The sequence below is a fragment of the Salminus brasiliensis genome, chromosome 16, assembly GCF_030463535.1.
Source record: "Salminus brasiliensis chromosome 16, fSalBra1.hap2, whole genome shotgun sequence".
NCBI lineage: Eukaryota > Metazoa > Chordata > Actinopteri > Characiformes > Bryconidae > Salminus > Salminus brasiliensis.
The window spans coordinates 3,488,381-3,510,194 of NC_132893.1; the positions used below are offsets into that span (position 1 = coordinate 3,488,381).

A 21,814-nucleotide genomic window follows, 5' to 3' on the forward strand; every position below is an offset into this window, starting at 1 on the left:
GAATGTATATTGGGGTGTAGGTGGTCTTGGACGGGGCCTTACGTGGACAAGTTCACTAATAGGGGGTTTCAACGCTGCATTACAGCTAACCAAAGGCTAGCTTAGCCTGGCTACCTCACTGTAAGTTGCTTTAAATAATAAAAATAAATAAATAAATAAATAATAAAGGAGTGAATTTTGAACTTTTACACACAATTCAGTAACTAAACACACTTATGACTTCATGGGACTTTATTCTGTTTAATGACCACAAGTACATGTACAGGTCTGGACAGAAATCAGTGAAAAATCACTGATGTATGATTTTTAGAATATTGCTGAACCTTGAATCTTTTATATGGTCGCTTTCCTGCAAAAGGTGCAAAAATCTTAAAATTGCCAACTTTACAGGAGAGGGGAAAAACCTTCATAAGTTTCAATGAAAGTCAATGGAAAAAGATTTTATTCCCAGTAATTTTTGAGCATTTCTATTGGTCTATTCATCATGAAATTCTGAGCCAATGTAAAGAACAACGGTCAGATTCAAATTACAACAAAAAGTGAAAAACGGTAAAATTTTAGTTTTTAAAATATTTTTTCCACAGCAGCATTGGTGTCCTGTTGACCGGTCAGCCGTTGACTGCACCATAAACAGAAACAGTGTACGTTCCATGAGCAAAAGCTACGTATCTTAAATTCCATGCTCCAGTTCAGCCCTGTGTTCAATCTGACCGCTCACTCTTACAAAAGATGGCTGCATGCGGTCATGTGACTTGGCCTCCATTTTGGAGATTGCATGTTGGAGCAATTTCAGCGAGTGAGCCTGCGCCGAGCTTCCCGCAGCTCTGAAAGGGAGACGCCGGGCCTTTTCTAAAACCAAACCCGGCTGAAGAGATGAAACATGCTAACAAAAAACAACGCCGGCTTATCTCCTCGCCACAGCTAACGTGGAGCGCTCAATTAGATGAAACGCGCTCCCCTTTCACTCATTTCTGTTCAATTTCTTCAGGCGATTTATTAAAAGGAGGAGAGGAAAACAGCAAAGCTTACGTCTGACGTCTTACTGGCTGCAGAGAGGAGAGTCACACGACTCTTCATCCAATTAAACGCCTGCATCCACGTCAGCTAAGAACCCTAGCAACAACACATTTTTTTTTCATTTTTTTAATCTTTCTTTCTTCATTATTTCCTTTCTTGTTTTACCACTATCCACATTTTTGCATATTTTATGTGTGTTCATTATTAGCAAAGATTAGCACTGGTCAGTTCATGTCCACTTCAAGTCTTAACAAGTGTCCTTTCTTAAAAGTGGGGGTGCTGAGGACACAGTGGCTACTGCCCGCCCGTCATCCCCACCAGTTTATTCAGGAGTCCCTGTAGTTACTGAGTAATACACCTTAGTGTGAAATACGCCTTGGGGCCCTATTTTAGCGATCTTTTGGCGAGCCGCCAACCATGCACCCACCGTGCAGCTTAATTTAGGGCGTGTCGGTGTGTCTTTGCTATGGTATCGGCGGGAAAAGTTCGAAGTCTCTTAACGAATCATGGGTGTGTTTTTTTGGGTGTAACGTTTAATAAACCAATCAGTGCATCACTTGCCATCCCTTTAAGAGCCAGGTGCGGTCTATCTGACCTTGGCGGGTTGCTATTTCAGTGGTGTAAAGCGTGGGGGGGGGGTGTACGAGCGTCGGGCTGCACGCGCCTGTGTTGGCAATTCACTGAAGATAGCAACGAATGAACGTCTGTCTGTTGACGAACGCCTGCCTAGGCTGTTTTCAGTCAGTGGAGCTCCTCCTGTGTTTTCCGCTGCCAAGATACACAGCAATACACCAGAAACTGACCTGTACACCCCTCATTTCGGGACCACCAGCCCATTGGCATAGATATATTGCTATTTAAGCGACGCAGACGGAAGGCGTGAGAATAGACTCTTGGTGGGGTGGAAGATAGCGATGAGCATCGGGATGCGCCCAGCGCAGGTTGTAAGATAGGGCCCTTGGAGTGTTAAAGGGTTAACTGCAACTGCTAAAAATAATTGAAACATTCATATTTTATGTAATGTTGCATTTATGTATTTTAGTACGTTATGCACGGTAGCACCTCAATTTTAGTATCTAATCGTTTGGAGGCTAATAGACAAGGAAGTTCAGAGTCCAGATTATGATTCGTACACATTACCTCAACACTTAAAGCATATATTATAAACCGGACACTAAAAGATCATCATGTTAAACAGTAAAATAAAAGATGCTCACAAGAAAAGAAATGGAAAGAAAGAGTCCAGAGTGAAAGTGTGCGCAGAGCTGTAGGCTAGTTAGAGGCCTACTTTTTAAGGAGATAATGTTTTTCTTAGGAGACTAAAAAGTGTAAAAACAATCAAATTCAGCAGCAAACAGAGGACTGCACTCAAAGTCTTAATTATTCATACATGGCCGAGGGAAATCGATAGCTTTTCATTTGGAATGAGATAAAGAGATAAAGAGCCTATTCAGATGAGCTAATCAGCTAACAGAGAGCATCTCTTTCAATTGAGGTTTTCTACAAAAACTTTTTTCTCTTCAGTGAATGACGTGCCAGCCTTAGTTTGTCAGAGAAATATATTTTTACTCTTTCTGCATGTAGCTAACATCAGGAATTTGTACGGCACGCCACGACTGGTTTCCACTGCTGGTCCACCCTGATACCACCTAGATAATTGTCATGTGTATTAGTTCTAACTAGTTTTTAATGTAATCTAATCTAATCAGACATTTATTACAAACAACTGAGAGAAAAATAATAATAATAATAATAATAATAACTAGGTCTAATATAAAATTATTAAGCTAAAAATGTTGAAATTGAAATCTCTCTATATACTCGCTATCTGGATAAAGCATAAAAAAAACAGTGATGAAAAAAAGTGACATTACGTCCAATACTCTTACGCTTAGCCACCAGTGGGCCGCTTAGAATAAAAGCTCCAGATTTCCCTGATTTTCCTTGATTTTCCTTGATTTTCCTTGGTTTTAGCCCCTTAACACAAACGCTCTACGACTTTCTCCTCATTTCCTTGCGATTTCTTTCTACATTTTTCGTGTTTTCCTGTTCAAAATAATGTCGTTAGTGCTAGTATGTGATGACTGCCTTATAAATAATAAATAAATTACAAAAAAAAAAAAAAAAAAATTCTCAGGACTCTAAACTTGCTTGTGTTTAAGCGATACGTCACCAGAACATAAGCCCACGTAGGCCTTAGATTATTATTTTTCATCTGAAGCTAAACAGTCCTATAACCTGGGGGTGCCACCTCAGCCCCCTCAGCACCCCCACTTCTAGTTTCTGTGTCAAAATAATGAATTTATTATTTACAGTCCTAATCTGGCCTAATCTCCCCTAATATCCTCAGCCGCACAGTGGCATTAACAGATTATGCGAACTCCTGACTCCTGTGTGTAAACACACCTTTACTTTCTTCAGCTCAAGCGTAAGCGTAAGCGTCCGACGCTACAGTGTACATTAGCAATAGTCCATAAAACACTTATGGAGGATAACACAATGCTGACTCCTAAACAGCCCACAACCTCTCGCCGCTCCCTTCGGCAATAACTCTGCTATTAATAAAGCCTCTGATGTCGCACAGCCGTGCCAACGTGCAGAGATTTGCGCTCGCAGCAGCAGCTTTCGCCCTCCGTTCGTAAACAATGGCACAGCAGTGCAGTACCAGACACACACACACACACACACACACACACACACACACACAATCCATCCCTCAGCCACTCAAACACACAGCAGCAGCTGCCTGCCGATGATAAGACGCCACAGACACGGCCATCAACTCTAATTGGCTAATGCGGCCGGCACGCGCATGTCAAGATTGCGGGATCTAGCGTGGGCAGTCAAAGGTCACTCCTGCACACCACCCCTGGCCATGACGCCACAGCAGTCAATCAAGGACTGATGGCACCCGGGGGGGCCGTATCTGAACGCCCTATTCCCTGTATGCCGCTCTATTTTGGGAATACGACATTTTGGAGTCGTAAATAAGGCAGGCAATATCCGGCACGCTTCTGCGATCCCACAATGCACAGCGACAGGGCACAGGGCATGGTGACCTTAGGCACATCTGCGGCCTCTCTAGAGCATCTCGTACCATTGGCAATGCTTTTCTGTGGAGAGGATTTCAGGATTGTGTGTAGAGCGTTGTGTAGTTAGCTAGCTCAAGTAACTGGTCGACCACCACGGATACCCACTCGCTTCCCAGGGTTTGGCTTCCTAGTGACCCGCTTTTGGCTTTTCCTTCTGATTGTGGTCAGTTCTAGTCTGAGGTTGTCCAGTTTGTTTTGGAAAGTTAACAGCGCTAACTTTTAGCCTAGCGTGGTATGATATCCGCTGGCTTCCCCAGTTTTTGCTTCCTCAGGTAGCACTTTTTTTGAGCTCTACTTTGAGGTACTTTAGACAAAAGTATTGGGACATCTACTCGTTAATTTCTTTAGAAATCAAAGGTATTAAAAAAAAGAGTGTATCCTGCTTTTGTTGGAGTAACCGACTCTACTGTCCAGGGATAAAGGCTGTCTACTAGATTTTGGAGGAGCACTGCTGTGAGGATTTGATTGAATTTAACGACAAGAGCATTGGTGAGGCTACAGTGTTCAATGAGTACCACCCTACCTCATCCCAAAAGTATTGGATGAAGCACCATCAGCTAGCTACACTGCTCCACAGCTCAATGCTGGGGGGCTTTATACCCCTCTAGCCCATGTCTGGCATTAGTCAGCATACTGCCTATAGGTTCATGTGTGTTTATCTGCTCCAGGGAGTCCTATTCTATTGGCAGCTCTTCTCTACAGGGACAAGACAATCTTATTGGCCTTCTACATCATCCAGTCTGATGTTATGTGTAAAAGTGCAGTACGTTGGCCAACATAATGTTATTTTTGCTCAAGGATTTGAGCGCTTTTCGTGAGGCGTTGTGTAAGTGCTCATAAGTGGAAGTGAATGGGTCTCTCCTGGCTTAATTAGCCCTCGCTGTGCTTATCGCTAAGCTGCGTTTTGGATCTCGGCCATTTGTAGTGACCTGGCCATGATCCAGTTTCGCGCTGTGGCATAATCCGTTCGCTGCAAGAGGGGCAGGTTTGACGAGATGCGAGAATAAAAATGAAATTAATAAAATTAAATAAAAAAGCGGAAAATGGCAACTCGGCAGCCTAAGCCCGTCCCTGTTTATTAAAGATTAAGCAACGCTCAGTCCTGACGGCCTCCGTAATCATTTTCATCCCTCTTGGTTTAATCACCAACATTGTGATCGTTTATGAGCGGAGGCTGCTGCACAGATGTGGCACTCGTAGCAAAATGGGATAAAGCGGTCTTAATCGTTTCATGATCGTTTTTATGACCCATCAGGGTCAGCATATGCTAATCAGGTACAATTATACTGAATTAGCTGCTACGGCTGTATCAGTTCTGACGTGCGTTAGCAACCGGATACTTCAGCCTCTGATGCTTTTTAATCAGGCCAAAGGCTTTAGCCTCTGGTATACCTGGTTATACACTGGCCATTGAACGGAACACCACATACTGTATGTCCAGGCCTGATGTTTAGCAGCTGTGTGACCTGAGGTTGGTTGCATAAGGTGACATTTCAGACTGATAGAACAATAAAGACATGCACTGATCAGCCATAACATTAAAACCTGAAGGTGGTCTGAAGGTGGTGTGTTGGAAGCAGGAAAAATGGGCAAGCGTAAGAACCTGAGACACTTTGACCAAAGACCAAAGTCTAGACGACTGGGTCAGAACATCATCAAAACATCAGGCAGGTCTTGTGAGGTGTTCCCAGTACACAGTGTCCAGTACCTTCCAAAAGTGCCTCAAGGAAGGACCACCGTGGAGGCCCCACTTCGCAACTTACAATCTTCACAATCTTAAATGATCTGCCTCTAACGTCTTGGTGCCAGATTCTTCAGGACACCTTCAGACGTCTTTGCGAGACGACTGGATCAGATCTCGGAAAGTACTTCATTTTACTGCGTTTATTAGTACGATTTTTCAAGGGTCTCTTAGAACTGGCTTTTATCATATTGTATATTAATTTGATCATATTTGCCGCTTCTAAAAGATCTTATGATATATTTTGATATAACGTTTCACCACCCCGTCACGCTGGAGGCTGGAGTAAAGGCTCATCAGGCTCAGAGACCCCCACCTCCCCCCCCCATCCCGATCTGTGGTTGTCTTGGTAAAGAAAGAAGATGCCGTAAGATTTGCTTCAAGACTCACGCCGACCCGAACACACCCCTCTCAGGGCCACAGTGGAAACCAGCATCCTGCTCCTGCAGGTTTAATGCAAATATTGCTTTAATGCTGGCCCTGGGAATTAGCTCAGGACAGTAGCTAACCTACACAGGCTAGCTGCTGAGTGCATGCGGTTGCCCCAGTGTGAATGCATAAATGCTCTTCTCCCTCCATGTACCCATAATTCTCTCTGGCACCCCCCAGCATGATTAATGCACAAAGGGTATTGATTTTTCTCTCCCCGCTCCCCAACTCCCTTCCCAAGTATCCTTTTATTCGTCCCGCTAAGCCCTTCTCTGCTTAGTACGAGTGGAAGACGAGCTCGGATCTGGAGATGAATGGAAGATCCTGCGTTTTCTGCTGCGAAAAAGGAGAAGAAAGGGAAGAGGCTTTAAGTGTTCTGGCTGGAGAGAGAGAGAGAGAGAGAGAGAGAGACAGAGAAAGAGAGAGAGAGAGAGAGAGAGAGAGAGAGAGCCTCTGCTTTGCCTGTTTACCCAGGCTATTCTCTGCAGGCCAGCTGACCCATTTTGTTCCCCTCCGAATAACAATACTCTGGCCGATCATAGGGAGGAAAATGGAGGAGGTGACTCCGAACAGGCCGGTAGCGCAGTCGAGCCGAGCGGCAGAGAGAAGAAAGCCTCCATCTCCTTTACTGGTAAAAATGGCGGCCATGCTGTTCTTCCCCTCGCCTAGCAGCATGGGTAAAGCCATTAGCTCTCCACCCCCTTCTGGCACTGCTGGGCTCCATTTGAATTCTGCTGGAGTCCTGTCCCACAGAGCTACGCCGCAGTCAGGCAGGGCCTTTTCCTGACCATTGTAAATCCATACGTACAAAAAAGTCCCATGCTATGTTGTTCTCGTCGTCGTTAGCCACGGCATGCTAATGATTTTCCATGATAAATGATCGGGAGCAGCTATCAAGCATTGGCGTGTTGGTGTATGAAGGGGAGCCTAACACGGTGTAAAATGTAACCTGGACTTTTTATGCAGTTAAAAAGGTTCAGCTTGGCAATTTGGACAGATTAAGACCATAAAAGCAGCTAATTCACTGTAATATCCTGGATGAAATTAGTAACCAATTGCAAACTGACCCCAAAATACAGAACAAGCGATGCCCTCAGGGTGGCATTTAAAAAAAATATATATATATATATATAAATATTATATAAAATATAATATATATACATTACTTTAATGGTCATCCTGCATCCCAGCCTTGTCATTCTTCATAGAAGCACATAAGAAGAAATTGGAAAGGGGGCAAATACTTTTTCACACTGCTTAACTACACAACTACACTACTGTACTGAATAATTCCAGTGCATTCCAGTGCATCCTCATAAGATCTGCCTCGTTAAGTGGGTGGGGCCTAAACCAGGCTCCTCCTCTTAGTTAGGACAGTGATTAGTGATTCGAGGGCAACCGTTCGCTTGCTGCTCAATGGTTCGCAAAATGTCAGCAGTGCAAACTGTTAAACGGGGGACGCCTCACTAATGTCAGCGGCACATTATCAGCCTCAGTAAAGCAAAACCCCGAGGCCTGCTTCATGCATTTGGCACTGAGCACTGGCAGCTCACAGTGTTCTCTCACAGCATCTACACTCCGAAACTTCTGCAAATCATTCTGGGTGATTCTTCTATTAGGGAGAATTTTATGTACACAGGTTTAATCATAAATTATAATATATATATAATAATTTTATTTATGAATTATATTATTTATTGCACCACCAAAAAATTGAGCTCCACTTGGAAGCACCACTATTTGCATTTTTTTATGTTCTAGACATGGATAATTTGCAACTTTGGCCTTGTCCCCAACCCAGACTTTGACACTTATTTGCTTAAAAAATGACTACAAATGATCAATTCCTATAAAAAAAAGCATGTTTAAAATGTATTTTAAAATTAATTTCAAAAATCACACAATGCATTATTTACATTCATATCTACCCAACCTTTTTATATATTTTGGACCAATATATGACCCCCTCCATCCAAAATTACTGTCATTACCGCGACAGCCTGTGATTTCAGAAAAGAAAGGTAACACTTGTTTATGACGTAACCATGGCAACTGACAGAGACTTACAGAGGAGCATACGTCATTAGCCATTAGTGTCTGGAAAAGTGAAAGTAATTGAATCATGTGTTCCTCCGGATCAGGGGGTAGATTTATTCAGCTAATAATAGCTGAATAAAACAGTATAGCTGGTCATTACCGGTCACACTGTTACAGCAATATTTCACAAAACATCATAAATAAATAAATAAATATATGTTTCTATTAATCATATGTGTTTAAAGTGAATCTTATACTAACTGTTGAGAGAACACATAACTGGTTGTGACAGTAATGACACAAGGTGATGGTAATGATTCAGTTTCACCATTAGTACCATTTAGAAATTAGTTAGATGCATTACGTACTAAAACTTTAGGGTTTAAGGGTTCATATAATCGCAAGACAGTCCTAGAGAATACAGAAATAAATAATGGATGAAAAACAAAAAAACAACAACAAACAAACAAACAAAAAAATATATAAACTATATAATTTTATTATATAATAATATATAATATATAAGTTGTATATAATAATATATGATTTACATATTATATAATAATATATAATGTTTCTATAATAATATATAATTTTATTATATAATAATATATGATTTACATATAATATAATTATATAAATATATAATCTTTATACAATACTTTTTAAAATATTTTTTTTCTTCTTTAAAAAGGAAACATTTTTCAATGTCAATCTTGACTTCAGTTTGCAGCTGATTCAAGCATTCTGGAGGTTTTAAGCTTTTATAGCCAAGAGCTATAGTAAAATAAGTGAACCCTTACTGGAATGACCTGGATATCTGCATATGCCGGTTGGCAGCTAGATATAAAATATTGTAATTCTATATGAGCTCAGTCTTGGCCATCATTAAACCTCTAACAAGCATAATAACTCTTGACATGATTAAAACCAAATAACTGTTCATTTTATTTTTCGAAAGAATGTAAAAAAATCCCCCCACTTTGACGAATCACTCTTTTATGGGGATCATTATATAATATTTCATGTTTATTGTTGACTGTGTGGCCATGTTTCTGTACACTGTGGCTCAGACTGAGATGGGAATAAAAAACCCAGTCTCTCTCTCTCCTTCTCTAATGCTGATGATGACCAGAGGTCCTGATGTGAAGGCCGTGCGTGTGGAATGAGAAAGGATCCCCTGCAGCAGTGCATGTTTCGCTGCTACTCGCTGGCTGGCGCACAGCACAGCAGCCAGCGGCCAGATCAGACCATCAGCCTCGGTTGCTGCTGCTGCTGCTGCTGTGGGCTTAATACTCTGCATGAATAATAGACAATATTGAGAAATTCATACCCCCAGAACAGGTGGTAGCTCGGGCTACGACTATCGAAGATTTTCATTTTCGAATATGCCATGTTTTCAGAATACAGTCTTATCGGTTATTTTTAAAAGAATATTGTAATTAAATAGCCCTGCGTGATCTCTATATTTGTCATGGACATGAATGTCATGGCAATACGTTAGTGATTTTTTTGTTTTTAACTCTTTCGGGGCCAGAATGAGTGTCAACATACATCTGTAAATAAAAAAAAAAAAGATTTTTTACAAGTTTTAATTTTTCAATGTCTTGACTAAAGTTGGACCACATGGACACTTCTAGAAGAAAGTGTTATGGCTAGATGAGACAAAAACTGAGTTGTTTGGCCACAATGCCTACAATTCTACCAACTGTTAAGCATGGTGGTGGTAGCATCATGCTCTGAGGCAATTTAACAGTTAAATCACTTACATTTACATCATACAAACCAAAGTTTGTAGCTGAACCACATGGACACTTCTAGAAGAAAGTGTTATGGCTAGAGTTGTTTTGAGTTGTTTTCTACCAACTGTTAAGCATGGGGGTGGTAGCATCATGCTCTGAGGCAATTTAATAGTTAAATCATTTACATTTACATCATACAAACTACAGTTTGTAGCTGAACCACATGGACACTTCTAGAAGAAAGTGTTATGGCTAGATGAGACAAAACTGAGTTGTTTGGCCACAATGCCTACAATTTCACCAACTGTTAAGCATGGTGGTGGTAGCATCATGCTCTTAGGCCGTTTAATAGTTAAATCATTTACATTTGCATTGAAGGCCTTTAGCCGACGTTCTCAAGTGCTTCACTGTTTGCTCAGAAAATACTCTTAGGTAGTTTGTAAGCTTAGATTCTACTAAATACAAAAGTCAGTATGGAGACCACATAACTCAACAGACACCCAGTTCGAAGACAGCGAGCGTTGGACTCTGCCGTTCGGACACCCAGGGGAGGTTCGTTCTACCGAACCGCACTGGCTGCTTGTATTCTGTGGATCTTAAGGAATGGCGGGTCAAGCCATCGAGTTGTACTTGAAGCTCAAAGAGCTCTTGGTGCGGCTCGGCTTTTGACCATCACTATCAAGTACGGAAGGGCTGGACCATTCTTGGATTTGTAGGCCAGCGTCAAATGTTAGGTGGACCACCTCCGAGATGCACTGGATCCTAATGCTAATATTCTAATGCTAGATGTGAAGAGGGCGGAATAGATGGATCTCAAAAGTTTCTCAAGCACAGAAAGAATGAAACATTTAGGCTTTTTTTGGTTAGCAATGTGTTCCCTCCAGCCTCTGGTCAATCTAATCTCACTGCAGCTCTAAAGTCCTAAACAGCAATGTGCTCTTAAAGTTAATATTTCATCATAAAAAAGTATAGCTTCACAGGACCTTCCTTGTGTGAACCTTATTCACTCATGAAATATGTAACACAGCCAGGAAAAAACAAAGGATTTTAGACAGAGAGAGTGTATTGTAGTCCACACACACTCACACACACCGCTCTAAAGCCCACATAAGAGTCCCGCGTCAGTGCAAGTGAAGAGTGGACGATGCTTCAGTATGACACGTGCAATGAATTGTGTCTAAAATCTATTTGTTTGTGAAATATTGCCCTTACTCATCAAATATTTACCAGAGAAAAGAACAACAGACTGCTGAGAACCTAATACTTTATGACAGGCCTGCCCCCAACCCACCCCCCGAGTGGTCCAAGTGGACATACATTTCTGATGCACAATAGTAGCACATCGACTCTCTGCTTGTGACTGGACCAGCATGCATTATTATTTGTGGCCCAGCCACGTAGAGAACCCTTGCAGCCATATATGGGCATAATACAACAAATGCTGTAATAATAATAATCCAGCTATACATTTCCATAAAGCCTTCTGCTTAGCATTCGTCGAGATTATGCAACAAATCCAATAATATAACATCTGTTATTTGTTCTCCAGCAGACACGCACAGATCGGCACACTGAGAAAATGGCGCTCTTGCCCTCAGCCTAAGCGACGCTAGTCTCGCTATTGAGTTTGCTAAACGTCCCATATAAACAGGGGGGGGAGCAGTCACCCCCGAGGGGAGGAAACAATCGTGTGGACGACTGTTCCATTTAACTGATGTGAACTTTCAAACCGCTCACTCTGTAGCGCCAATTGTGAGAGAACTGGGTCAATACAGTGAAGCTAAGTGACACAACTGTCCCAGCCAGACATGTATTGGACAGGCAGAGGCGGCTGGACTGAGTGCAGGAATGGGTTAGACCACTGTGGGTTTGGGAAAACACAGGCAGGTCAGTTCTAACACTGCAGTAGTAGCTGTTGTTTTTGGCAACTTAGGCCCTGTCTACATGTATTGGGATATTTCTGAAAATGTAGGTATTCCAAGAAGAAGAGTAAGAGCCAACCTTTCAGATTCCAGTCACCTAAAAGCAAAGGAGACCAAAACACTGAAAAATTAATCATAAAAAAAGTGTGGGCGGGGCCTTAAGGGCCAAAATACATCTCCTGATCAATCAAGGGCCACGTTTATAACCTTACATAAATGGCGAGACAGATCTTATCCAATTGGAGTTTTTTAAATGCCTCTAAGAAGCCATTGGAGATGCAGCGGACATTGTGAATAAGCAATGCTCTCATTGGGACTGACACATGCACCAAGAATGGTGCAAATAAACATACATAGGTACAAATAAAATGAACATACATGTCTCAATATTTATATTTCATGCTTAAAATCGATTTCAAAGACAAATAAACAGTAAAAATAAAAAGTTAATACCTTAGTATCCATTTATTCCCAATTTCTTCTCACCAAGTTCCAACTTTTTGCTAGCCAAAAAGGTCTGAACGTATGAGGAACCTTACTGAGGTGGCTCTTTAGAAGCATCTAGAATAGAAGCTGTGTATTTGAACTTGGACTGGATGACTGGACCACGAGCCCAGCGTTAAATCTGACAGCAAAAACAACCCGTTTGGGACGCAACATGTGCATCAAACCTGTCCAAGCATTCCTGGCACATCAGGAATGAGCCAGCCTAGCAGAGTTGAAGGAGGCCCACAGGGTCTTACCTGAGACGAGGGGGACTGTGTCTCTCTCCCATGACACAACAGTGACGTATTTCTCCACTGAGGAAGGAATAATGCACTTGAAGACCGCTACACTGCCTCTCATGGCTGTCTGGTCCGCCACCCGGACCGTATAGGGCTCCCGTAAGACTGGATGCAGAAACAGAGGAGTGTTAGGAGGAGCACAAAACAAAGCAAGCATCCAAACAAAGTTTGAAGGTTCACCTACCGGCCTTGATATGAACATCTTGGCTTCTAATTTTCCCTGAAGGATTTTCCGCGGTGCAATAGTACGTGTTGTCGTGGATCACTTTGCTATAGCTGGAGGGAGGGAAGTGGAAGATTTGGAGTGTGCCGTTGGGGTGCACGTGACGGATCCCTGGGACGTTGTAGCTCTCTTCGCCGGTGGCCAGGTACCAGCGCAGCGTGGCTGGGGGCACAGCGGCTGCGGGACAGGGCACCAGCGTCCCTGTGGTGCTGGCGAACACTACCTCTTGCAGAGATGCATTGACAAAATACAAGCTGGAATGTAGATCTTCACTGAAAACTGCAAGAGATGAGAGGAGGAGCATGGTTAGGGCCTGACAAAACAGCCTGTTTGAAATCACTGTATATCTGATGTTACAAGGAAAAACCCCTTTACATATCCCTGCCTATTCAGCCTACCACAGTTTAGGGCCAACCAATCAGTGTATATCACAATACCTACATTTAGAGCGTTATTATTATTCACCCTGTTATTAATATTCACCCTAATGAGAGACTGTAGCTCCGCCTCCTCAGTGTATATCACAATACCTACATTTAGAGCGTTAATTATTATTCACCCTAATGGGAGACTGTAGCTCCGCCTCCTCAGTGTATATCACAATACCTACATTTAGAGCGTTATTAATATTCACCCTAATGAGAGACTGTAGCTCCGCCTCCTCAGTGTATATCACAATATCTACATTTAGAGCGTTATTAATTATTATTCACCCTAATGAGAGACTGTAGCTCCGCCTCCTCAGTGTATATCACAATACCTACATTTAGAGAGTTATTAATTATTATTCACCCTAATGAGAGACTGTAGCCCCGCCTCCTCAGTCTAAGACTGTGAGGTGGGGCCTCCATGGGTCGAATCAATGCAGTCTTTGGGTTCAACTGACCTAGTCGCCAGTTCACCGGTTGTCCTTCCTCGGAGTACTTTTGCTAGGTACTGACCACAGCATACTGAGACCTGCACCCCACAAGACCTGCCTCATGTGTTGGAGATGCTCTGACCTAGTCATCTAGCCATCACAATTTGGCCCTTGTCAAAGAACACACAGGCACATAGGATGCTGTGAAGACCACTTTACGTGTACCTATCTTAATGCCTTCACCTATATACTTTAGATACACCAAGTGGCCCGTGACTCCTCTCTCCTGGGACAGTTTATGAAATTTATGAATTTCAACCCTGATCCATCTTCATCTTTATCGTCCTTGTCAGTGTTCGGGCTCCCAGATGTAGCTTAAAGGTAAAACTACACACTTGCGTATACACGAGTCAACCAACATACGACGCAAAAAGGCCTTTTTCAGGCCTAAATCGAAGAGTGAACGTACCCCTTCATGCACTTCTAAAAGGTTGAACTCCTTTGAAGTTCCCAAATCCCCAAAGATTGAACTTAGCCTTTAGAAAATCCCCCGCCACTGCAAAATGCACTTTGCTGGAAGGATATAAGGAGAGCGCTGAGGAACGTCTCTGCTTCTGTGTGTTTTATACATAATGGAGTTATAAGATCTGTGCTGCTGTAAAGCTTCTTTTGTCTCAAAAACACATTTTTTGAAAACATATGAAAAATTCAGACCCCCTTTTTCCACACAGTGCCACACGACAAAGCCCTGATGGATGCTCAGCTCTGGGGATTGGAGACAGTAAAAGCTTTCATTGTTTTTAGTGCTTCATCAGGGTCGAGGCAGAGGCAGAAAACGCGATGCTGGAGAGCACTCAGACAGTTACATGCAGGTACAGTGGTGATTAACCAAAGCAGAAACCAAAGCAGAAACCAGTCACTGTTCACCGGATTGACCGGAGATCCATCCAATAGCACTAGCATAAGCTGGAGTGAGTGATCCAGAAATAATCATCCAACATCAGTACCTCACCTTACTAATGCTCTTATGTCTGAATGCACTCATATCCTCACAGCAATGTTCCAACATCGTTCCCAGAAGATTATTATTATCATTATTATCATTGTTATTATTATCATTATCATATACGGACCCTTACAAAATTAAAAAAGTTTATTTATTTTTTATGAATGGTATTATTATTATTTGTACATATATTTTATAAGTATCTCTCTATTTTTAAAATAAAGTAAAATAAAGTAAAAGCTCTTTTGAACTATTTTATTTCCAGCTAATGATTATTTAGAATTGTGGATTAATCTGCTTCTGCTGATTATTTTCTTCATTCATTGATAAATTGTTTGGTTTTTAAATTCTAAAAAGTAAGTAATAACAGTAACAAATTGGCATTTTTTCCAAATATATATATATATATATTTTTGCCTTTATTCAGTTCAGGGTTGCTGCAGTATACAGTTGTTAGGTCTACAGTGGTATGAAAATTGCTGGTTATCATTTGTAAAAAAAAAAAAAAAAAACAATATTGGGAAAAATACAACCAAACAGAGAATCCCACCAATTTGTTACTGTTATTACTTACTTTTTAGAAATTAAAAAACAAACAATTTATCAATGAATGAAGAAAATAATCAGCAGAAGCAGATTAATCCACAATTCTAAATAATCATTAGCTGGAAATAAAATAGTTCAAAAGAGCTTAATTTCACTTTATTTTAAAAAGAGAGAATTTGTACATATACTTAAAAAATATATGTACAAATAATAATAATACCATTAATAAAAAATAAAATCACCTGTTTTAATTTTTATGATAACAATAATAACAACAATAACAATTATAATAATAATAATAATAATAATAATAATAATAATAATAATGAGAAAAGCAAAAACAAGAAGGGGAATTGTGAAATATCATATACTGTAATACCAATACCAAGATATTTCGTCATATATTTATGTATATTGTGAAAATCTCCGTTGCAACCCTAATCCTGTTGTACTGAACTCATACTGGATCTAACACATGAACAAGCCACACTTTTGACACTTAAAGCCAGACACATTATTAGGTTGCTAGGTCACTTGTTTCAATTATTATTATTATTATTATTATTATTAATATCAGCCACACTGAGATGTATTATATCGTTACCAGTATTATATTGTCCAAGGTTTGTTCCCATTCCACTCTTATGAACTGGTGCATTAGATATGAAACATCTCATGATGTTATCACCAATGAACAGACAGCACTGTTCAAATATGAATGTTGATCAATCTATAATTCAGTGTGCGTTCTTTAAAATTCCCGTCAGCAAAGTCATCGCTCCTGAAATGGTTTGATTAAAAGCTGCTCTTATCTGCTCTTAGTAAGCGGCGGCACAAATTCCACGTCACTCCACGTTGTCCTCTCACCGCCGTGGACATTTCAATCCCCTATTGAGGATGACTCTAATGCGCCGATCCAGCCAGGAGCGGCTAATACGTCCAGGCCGCTGGGTGACAGCTCAAGGGCACGGAGCCTCATAAAGTCAAGGTGAATCGCAGGGGCACGGCGGGGTGGGGCAGCAGTCTGGAGGGGCGCAAAGGTGCTGACTCGGAGGGACAGTGCAGACACGGACGAGGAAAAACACGAGGCCTTGCAGTATTTTCTCAGAACGTCATAGCAAAGCATGCAGGCGATCAATCCATATCTGCTTATCGGTGAGGTGGATAATAGCGGAAATTGAGGGCACTGCTCCATTTTTCATCTCTGATGTCGTCTGAATCCGTCGGGCCTCTTCATTCACTGTGTATCTGGAGACGTTTTCGAATGCAGAAGAGGTTTTCACTGTGATTCAGTTCAACAACGCTGCATAAACAACTTCTCGTTAGGATTAAGTGGCTGATTTGAATAGACTGGGTACTTAAAGTGAAGTGGCAGTGATCATTTATTTATCCTGCATTGAAGATTCTGAGGAAAGGCCCACAATTTCCCTAATTTGGGTCTAATTTCCTCTAATGAATTGTGAGCCTGCATTCTTTACTCTATAAAAAGCAGGGCAAGACAAGCAACTGATTCTCATAAGTTTTAATGAGGTTTAAATTCATGTAAAATATCAATTAAAATATTAAATATCAATATTGGAATGTGCTGCCTGGCTTAAACTAACCTGCAACTCTTCTGCCAGAGTCAAATTGTGTTTATCTTTGAGTTCAATACAAAGAACTGGCAAACCGTGAACCTCAAACACTGCTGTTCCTCCTTCTAAAGAACGTCCAGAAGAACCAAAACAGAGCCGGAAAACGGGCCGATTCCAAAATCTCAAAACTGTTACATCACAGTCTTGACAGTGATGGTGTTGTTGACACTAGAGAGCAGCCCATCACCTCAGACTCTCAGCTTGTTATGAGAACAGGTGTTCCAGCCAGGCCTCGTGATCGTGGCTTTTCCTGTGCCAGTGTCCACAATGGGGCCAGGAAAGGGGACACGGCATGCGACAAAGTGAAAGCCATGGGGGGGAAACTGCAACGCTGGAAACCCTTCAAGAACCGTCTTTACTGGTTGAACCAGAACGAAGGCCTTGTCTTTGAAACCGGTCACCCCTCGTCTGCTGATGGAGTTTAACCAGCCGTTGCAGGACATCCTTTCCAAACTGGCCGTGCAATTTATTTAGGTAAATGTGCAATCAATACTAACTGGGAAAACTGCAGCAGCAGCAGCGGCCTTTCTGCTGTTCCCCCATTAATGTCTCCAGAAGACCACCAGGACAGCTAAAGGTCAGAACACCATGTCTCACCATTAGCTTAGTACAGCTTATTTTCAGACTACCGAACCGTCCCCTGATTCTCAGCTGATTATGCAGATCATATAGATGCAACATCTCCTCTACAACCAGTCCGGCTGCAGATACACTACGTGTCCAAATATTTGTGGACACCCCTTTTAATGAATGCATTCAGCTATTTTAAGTTGAACCAATTGCTGATACAGAAGTGCAAATTCACACAGAAATAGTGCCAATAAAATAGGACTCTCTGGAGCAGACAAGCAAACATGAACCTATGGGCACTATGCCTAACACCAGGCGTGGGCTGGAGGGGTATAAAGCCCCCCAGCATAAAGCTGTGGAGCAGTGGAAGATCTATGTTCTCTGGAATGCTGGATAGTGCTTTATCCAATACTTTTGGGATGAGTTGGGGAATTGGGGGTAATGAGGTAGGGTGGTGATCATCATCATCCATCATTCTGACCTCACAAACACTCTTTTCGCTAAATGCAATCAAATCCTCACAGCAATGCTACTCAAAAGTAGAGCGCCTTCTTCCCTGGACAGCAGAGACGGTAGAGTTACTCCAACAAAAGTAGGATACACTCTTTTAAGACCCTTCATTTAGGAAGGAACGATGAATGAGCAGGTGTCCCAATACTTTTGTCCAAATCCCCCTTATTACATATCAGGTAAATGCAACAAAACCAGTGAGGGGTCACTTTATTATTTAGGGTGTCCTAAGGTGTCTCCTGAGAGTGAGACGGCCATGGAGCACAAGCAATGAGTGGGGGCTAGCCAGGTGCTAGGCTGAAAGCTAACCCTACCAGACCCTGCTACAGCTAGCTAACCGTTCACTGTGCTGACCAGACACAAAAAGGACTCCGTGAGGACAGCAACCCTGTCTGAGTCTCTGAAGACTCGGGAATAATTATAAAAATAAACAATGCTCCGGGGCTCCCCCTACAGTTTGGAAGTGTACTTAACATTCACTCCACTGCGGTAAATACAAATCATGCTTCGAGCACCCCCTGATGGACAGCTGTACACATGCATTTGTGGACAAGCTGAGAGATCTAGAAACGGCATCTGAACGTAGAGAAGCATGTGGACTGAGTGGACTGATATGACTAGTTCTGGAGAGAGGTTCTCCTCCTGCACCTCCACCTCCAAAGCTCCATACTGCTGTAGCTGCAGCGTTCCGGCCCGGAGTGGGAATGACGGAGACGCCGTTCTCTCCCTGTTCCAGTCAGTGGAGCTTCAGCATGATCCTGAAGGTACAGCTGATAGAATTGCTATGTTGCTTTGAGACACAGTCAAAAGAAGACCACTCTTCCATGATCTGTAAAGTTGCCAAATTGGAAATCGGGCATTTTCCTACGACAGGGCTGATGTGCGCTTGGAATGCAGCGCTCAGTGATCACGAAAATTGGAAAAGAAAAGAGAGGAGAGTAAATGACTGGCTTAGGCCAAAACAAATGAATAAACACCCTGGCAGCCAGGAGGCAGGCCTGCAGAGACAGAGTGATCCCCCCTCTACCCTACACACACACTCACACACTGTGGCTGCGCTGGCTTTGGCGACTATCCCTGACCATTGCCACTGCGTACGCTGGCCGATACACAGGGCATCCCCAATGGCTCCAGCTCCGCTCTGACAGCTACGGTCCCCGACTGCAGGTAATTAAAGCAGTGCTGTTTTGGAGTTCTCTCTCTGTGTGTGTGTGTGTGTGTGTGTGTGTGTGTTGGTGGGCGGGTGGGGTGAGGGATTTTCCTACTCTTGCCCTGGGGCCTCCGCAAACCCCAAATGCAAAGAAGCCCCAGCGCCCAATTTGCTCTCATGAATATTAAGCAAAGGCCGACGACAGAGTTAATGGACCCCCGCTCATCGCCAATTATGTAAAGATGGTGAGACCCCTCTGATGACGAGAGAGAGGTTACAGCTAAACAGCACGAGCTCTGCTGGAACTACCGCCTCCCCCCCTCTCTCTATCATTCTCTCCCTCTCTCTCTCTATCACTCTCTCTCTCTCTCTCTCTCTCTCACTCTCTCTATCACTCTCTCCCCCCTCTCTCTATCATTCTCTCCCTCTCTCTCTCTATCACTCTCTCTCTCTCTCTCTCTCTCTCTCACTCTCTCTATCACTCTCTCTATCACTCTCTCCCCCCTCTCTCTATCATTCTCTCCCTCTCTCTCTCTCTATCACTCCCTCTCACTCTCTCCCTCTCTATCACTCTCTCCCTCTCTCTCTTTATCACTCTCTCTATCACTCTCTCCCTCTCCCTCTCTATCACTCTCTCCCTCTCCCTCTCTTTTTATCACTCCCCTATCACTCTCTCCCTCTCCCTCTCTATCACTCTCTCCCTCTATCACTCTCTCCCTCTCTCCATCACTCTCTCCATCTCCCTCTCTATCACTCTCTCCCTCTCCCTCTCTTTTTATCACTCCCCTATCACTCTCTCCCTCTCCCTCTCTATCACTCTCTCCCTCTATCACTCTCTCCCTCTATCACTCTCTCCATCTCCCTCTCTATCACTCTCTCCCTCTCTCTCTCTATTACTCTCTCCCTCTCTCTATCACTCTCTCCATCTCTCTCTCTATCACTCTCTCCATCTCTCTCTCTATCACTCTCTCCCTCTCTATCACTCTCTCCCTCTCTCTCTATCACTCTCTCCATCTCTCTCTCTATTACTCTCTCCCTCTCTATCACTCTCTCCATCTCTCTCTCTATCACTCTCTCCATCTCTCTATATCACTCTCTCTCTCCCTCTGTTTCCCTCCCCGTTACTCTGTCTCTCTCTCCTTCTGATTCTGTCTCTTTCTGTCCTTCTCACTCTCTCTCTTTTCCTCTCACTTTTTCTCTCTGTCCCTCTCTCACTTCCTCTCCCTCACCATTCCTCTCACATCCTCTTTTTTTTTGTCCATCTTAACTTTCTCTCTCTCTGTCCCTCTCTCTTCCGTTGTCTCTGTCCGTCTCTCACGTCCTCTCTCTCTTTTCCTCTTGCTTTTTCTTTCTATTTTCTACTGTCTCTCTCTCTCTCTCTCTCTGTTTCTCGCCCTGTTTCTCTCTGTCTCCTTCTAACTCTCATCCCATTTTCTCTACATCTCCCTCCCTCTCACCTTTCAGTCTGCCTCACTCTTCTCACTCTTGTACTGTCCCTGTCTCTCTCTCTCCACCTTTCTCTCTCTCCCCCTCTCTCGCCCCCTCTCCCTCTCGTCTCCTAAGTGAGCCAATCTGAATATCATCTAAACGGCTCCGGAGCGAATGCTCATTTACAGCGTCCCCGCGGTCGCGGTAACGAGATCAAACGGCTGCCGCAGATCCGAATCAATTACGGCGGCGGCGGGACGCTGACGTCTGAATCTGGCGCGAGAAGAGGAAGCGTTCGGCGGGAGCGAAATAAGCCTCCCTCGGCCGCCACTCGCCCTGGACCCGCCGCCCGCTAATGCCTCATCAGCTCTCGCGTCCACAACCCACTGTGCCACCATGAATATGTGAATTGATGTGCACCTGATTTGTCCTCTCGGGTAACAGATTGTGTCACAGCGCTGACTCCGGGTATTTATCCTTTTCTGGTCCCTGAATGGAAACATTTGTAGGAATAATGCAGTGCAGTTGTAACAATAGTACTGCTGGCATTATGACCAATGCCAGGTGTGAGCTAGAGGGGTATAAAGCCCCCCAGTGCTCCATTAAATTATGGAGCAGTGGAACGGTGTTCTCTGGAATGATGGTGGAGCACCATCCAGTATTTTTGTTGGGGATGAGGTGGGGTGGTGATCAACATCCAACATCCTGACCTCACTGATGCTTATAGCATCAAATCTTTACAGCAATGTTCCTCCAATATCCAGTAGAAAGCCTTCTTCCCTGGATGGTAGAGACAGCTACTCCAACAAAAGCAGAAAAAAACTGCTCCAGAAACGATGAATAAGCAGGTGTCCCTATACTTTTGTCACATCTACATCTTAAGGCATCGTATTCACAACCTTTTGGTGCTATAAATAATTTTTTGTGAGTGAGATTTTCTGGATGTGACTGAGGTTTGCCACAGACTTGAAATGACCCAAGGTATCTGTGTCTCCTCGAGCACCACCATACCTAATCCTCCATACTCCCATGAGCGCTAGAAAACTATGAAATCATAGCATAGGGCTGGGCGATTAATCAAAAAATTGATCAAAACTGACCCTCAGAACCTCTAACTGACTCG

At 42.9% G+C, this 21,814-nt stretch overlaps 1 protein-coding gene across 2 annotated transcripts in view; it reads right to left on the reverse strand.

Annotated features, from left to right (window-relative positions):
* The window catches only part of dscama (Down syndrome cell adhesion molecule a), a 117,627-nt gene that overhangs the window by 80,735 nt on the left and 15,078 nt on the right, over positions 1-21,814 (reverse strand). For both annotated transcript variants that reach the window (XM_072658712.1, XM_072658713.1), the window contains exons 2-3: positions 12,950-13,267; positions 12,724-12,870 (exon numbers count right to left, since the gene is read on the reverse strand). In XM_072658712.1, the coding sequence (XP_072514813.1) occupies positions 12,724-12,870; positions 12,950-13,267 (465 nt within the window). The remainder of the gene's footprint in view (positions 1-12,723; positions 12,871-12,949; positions 13,268-21,814) is intronic.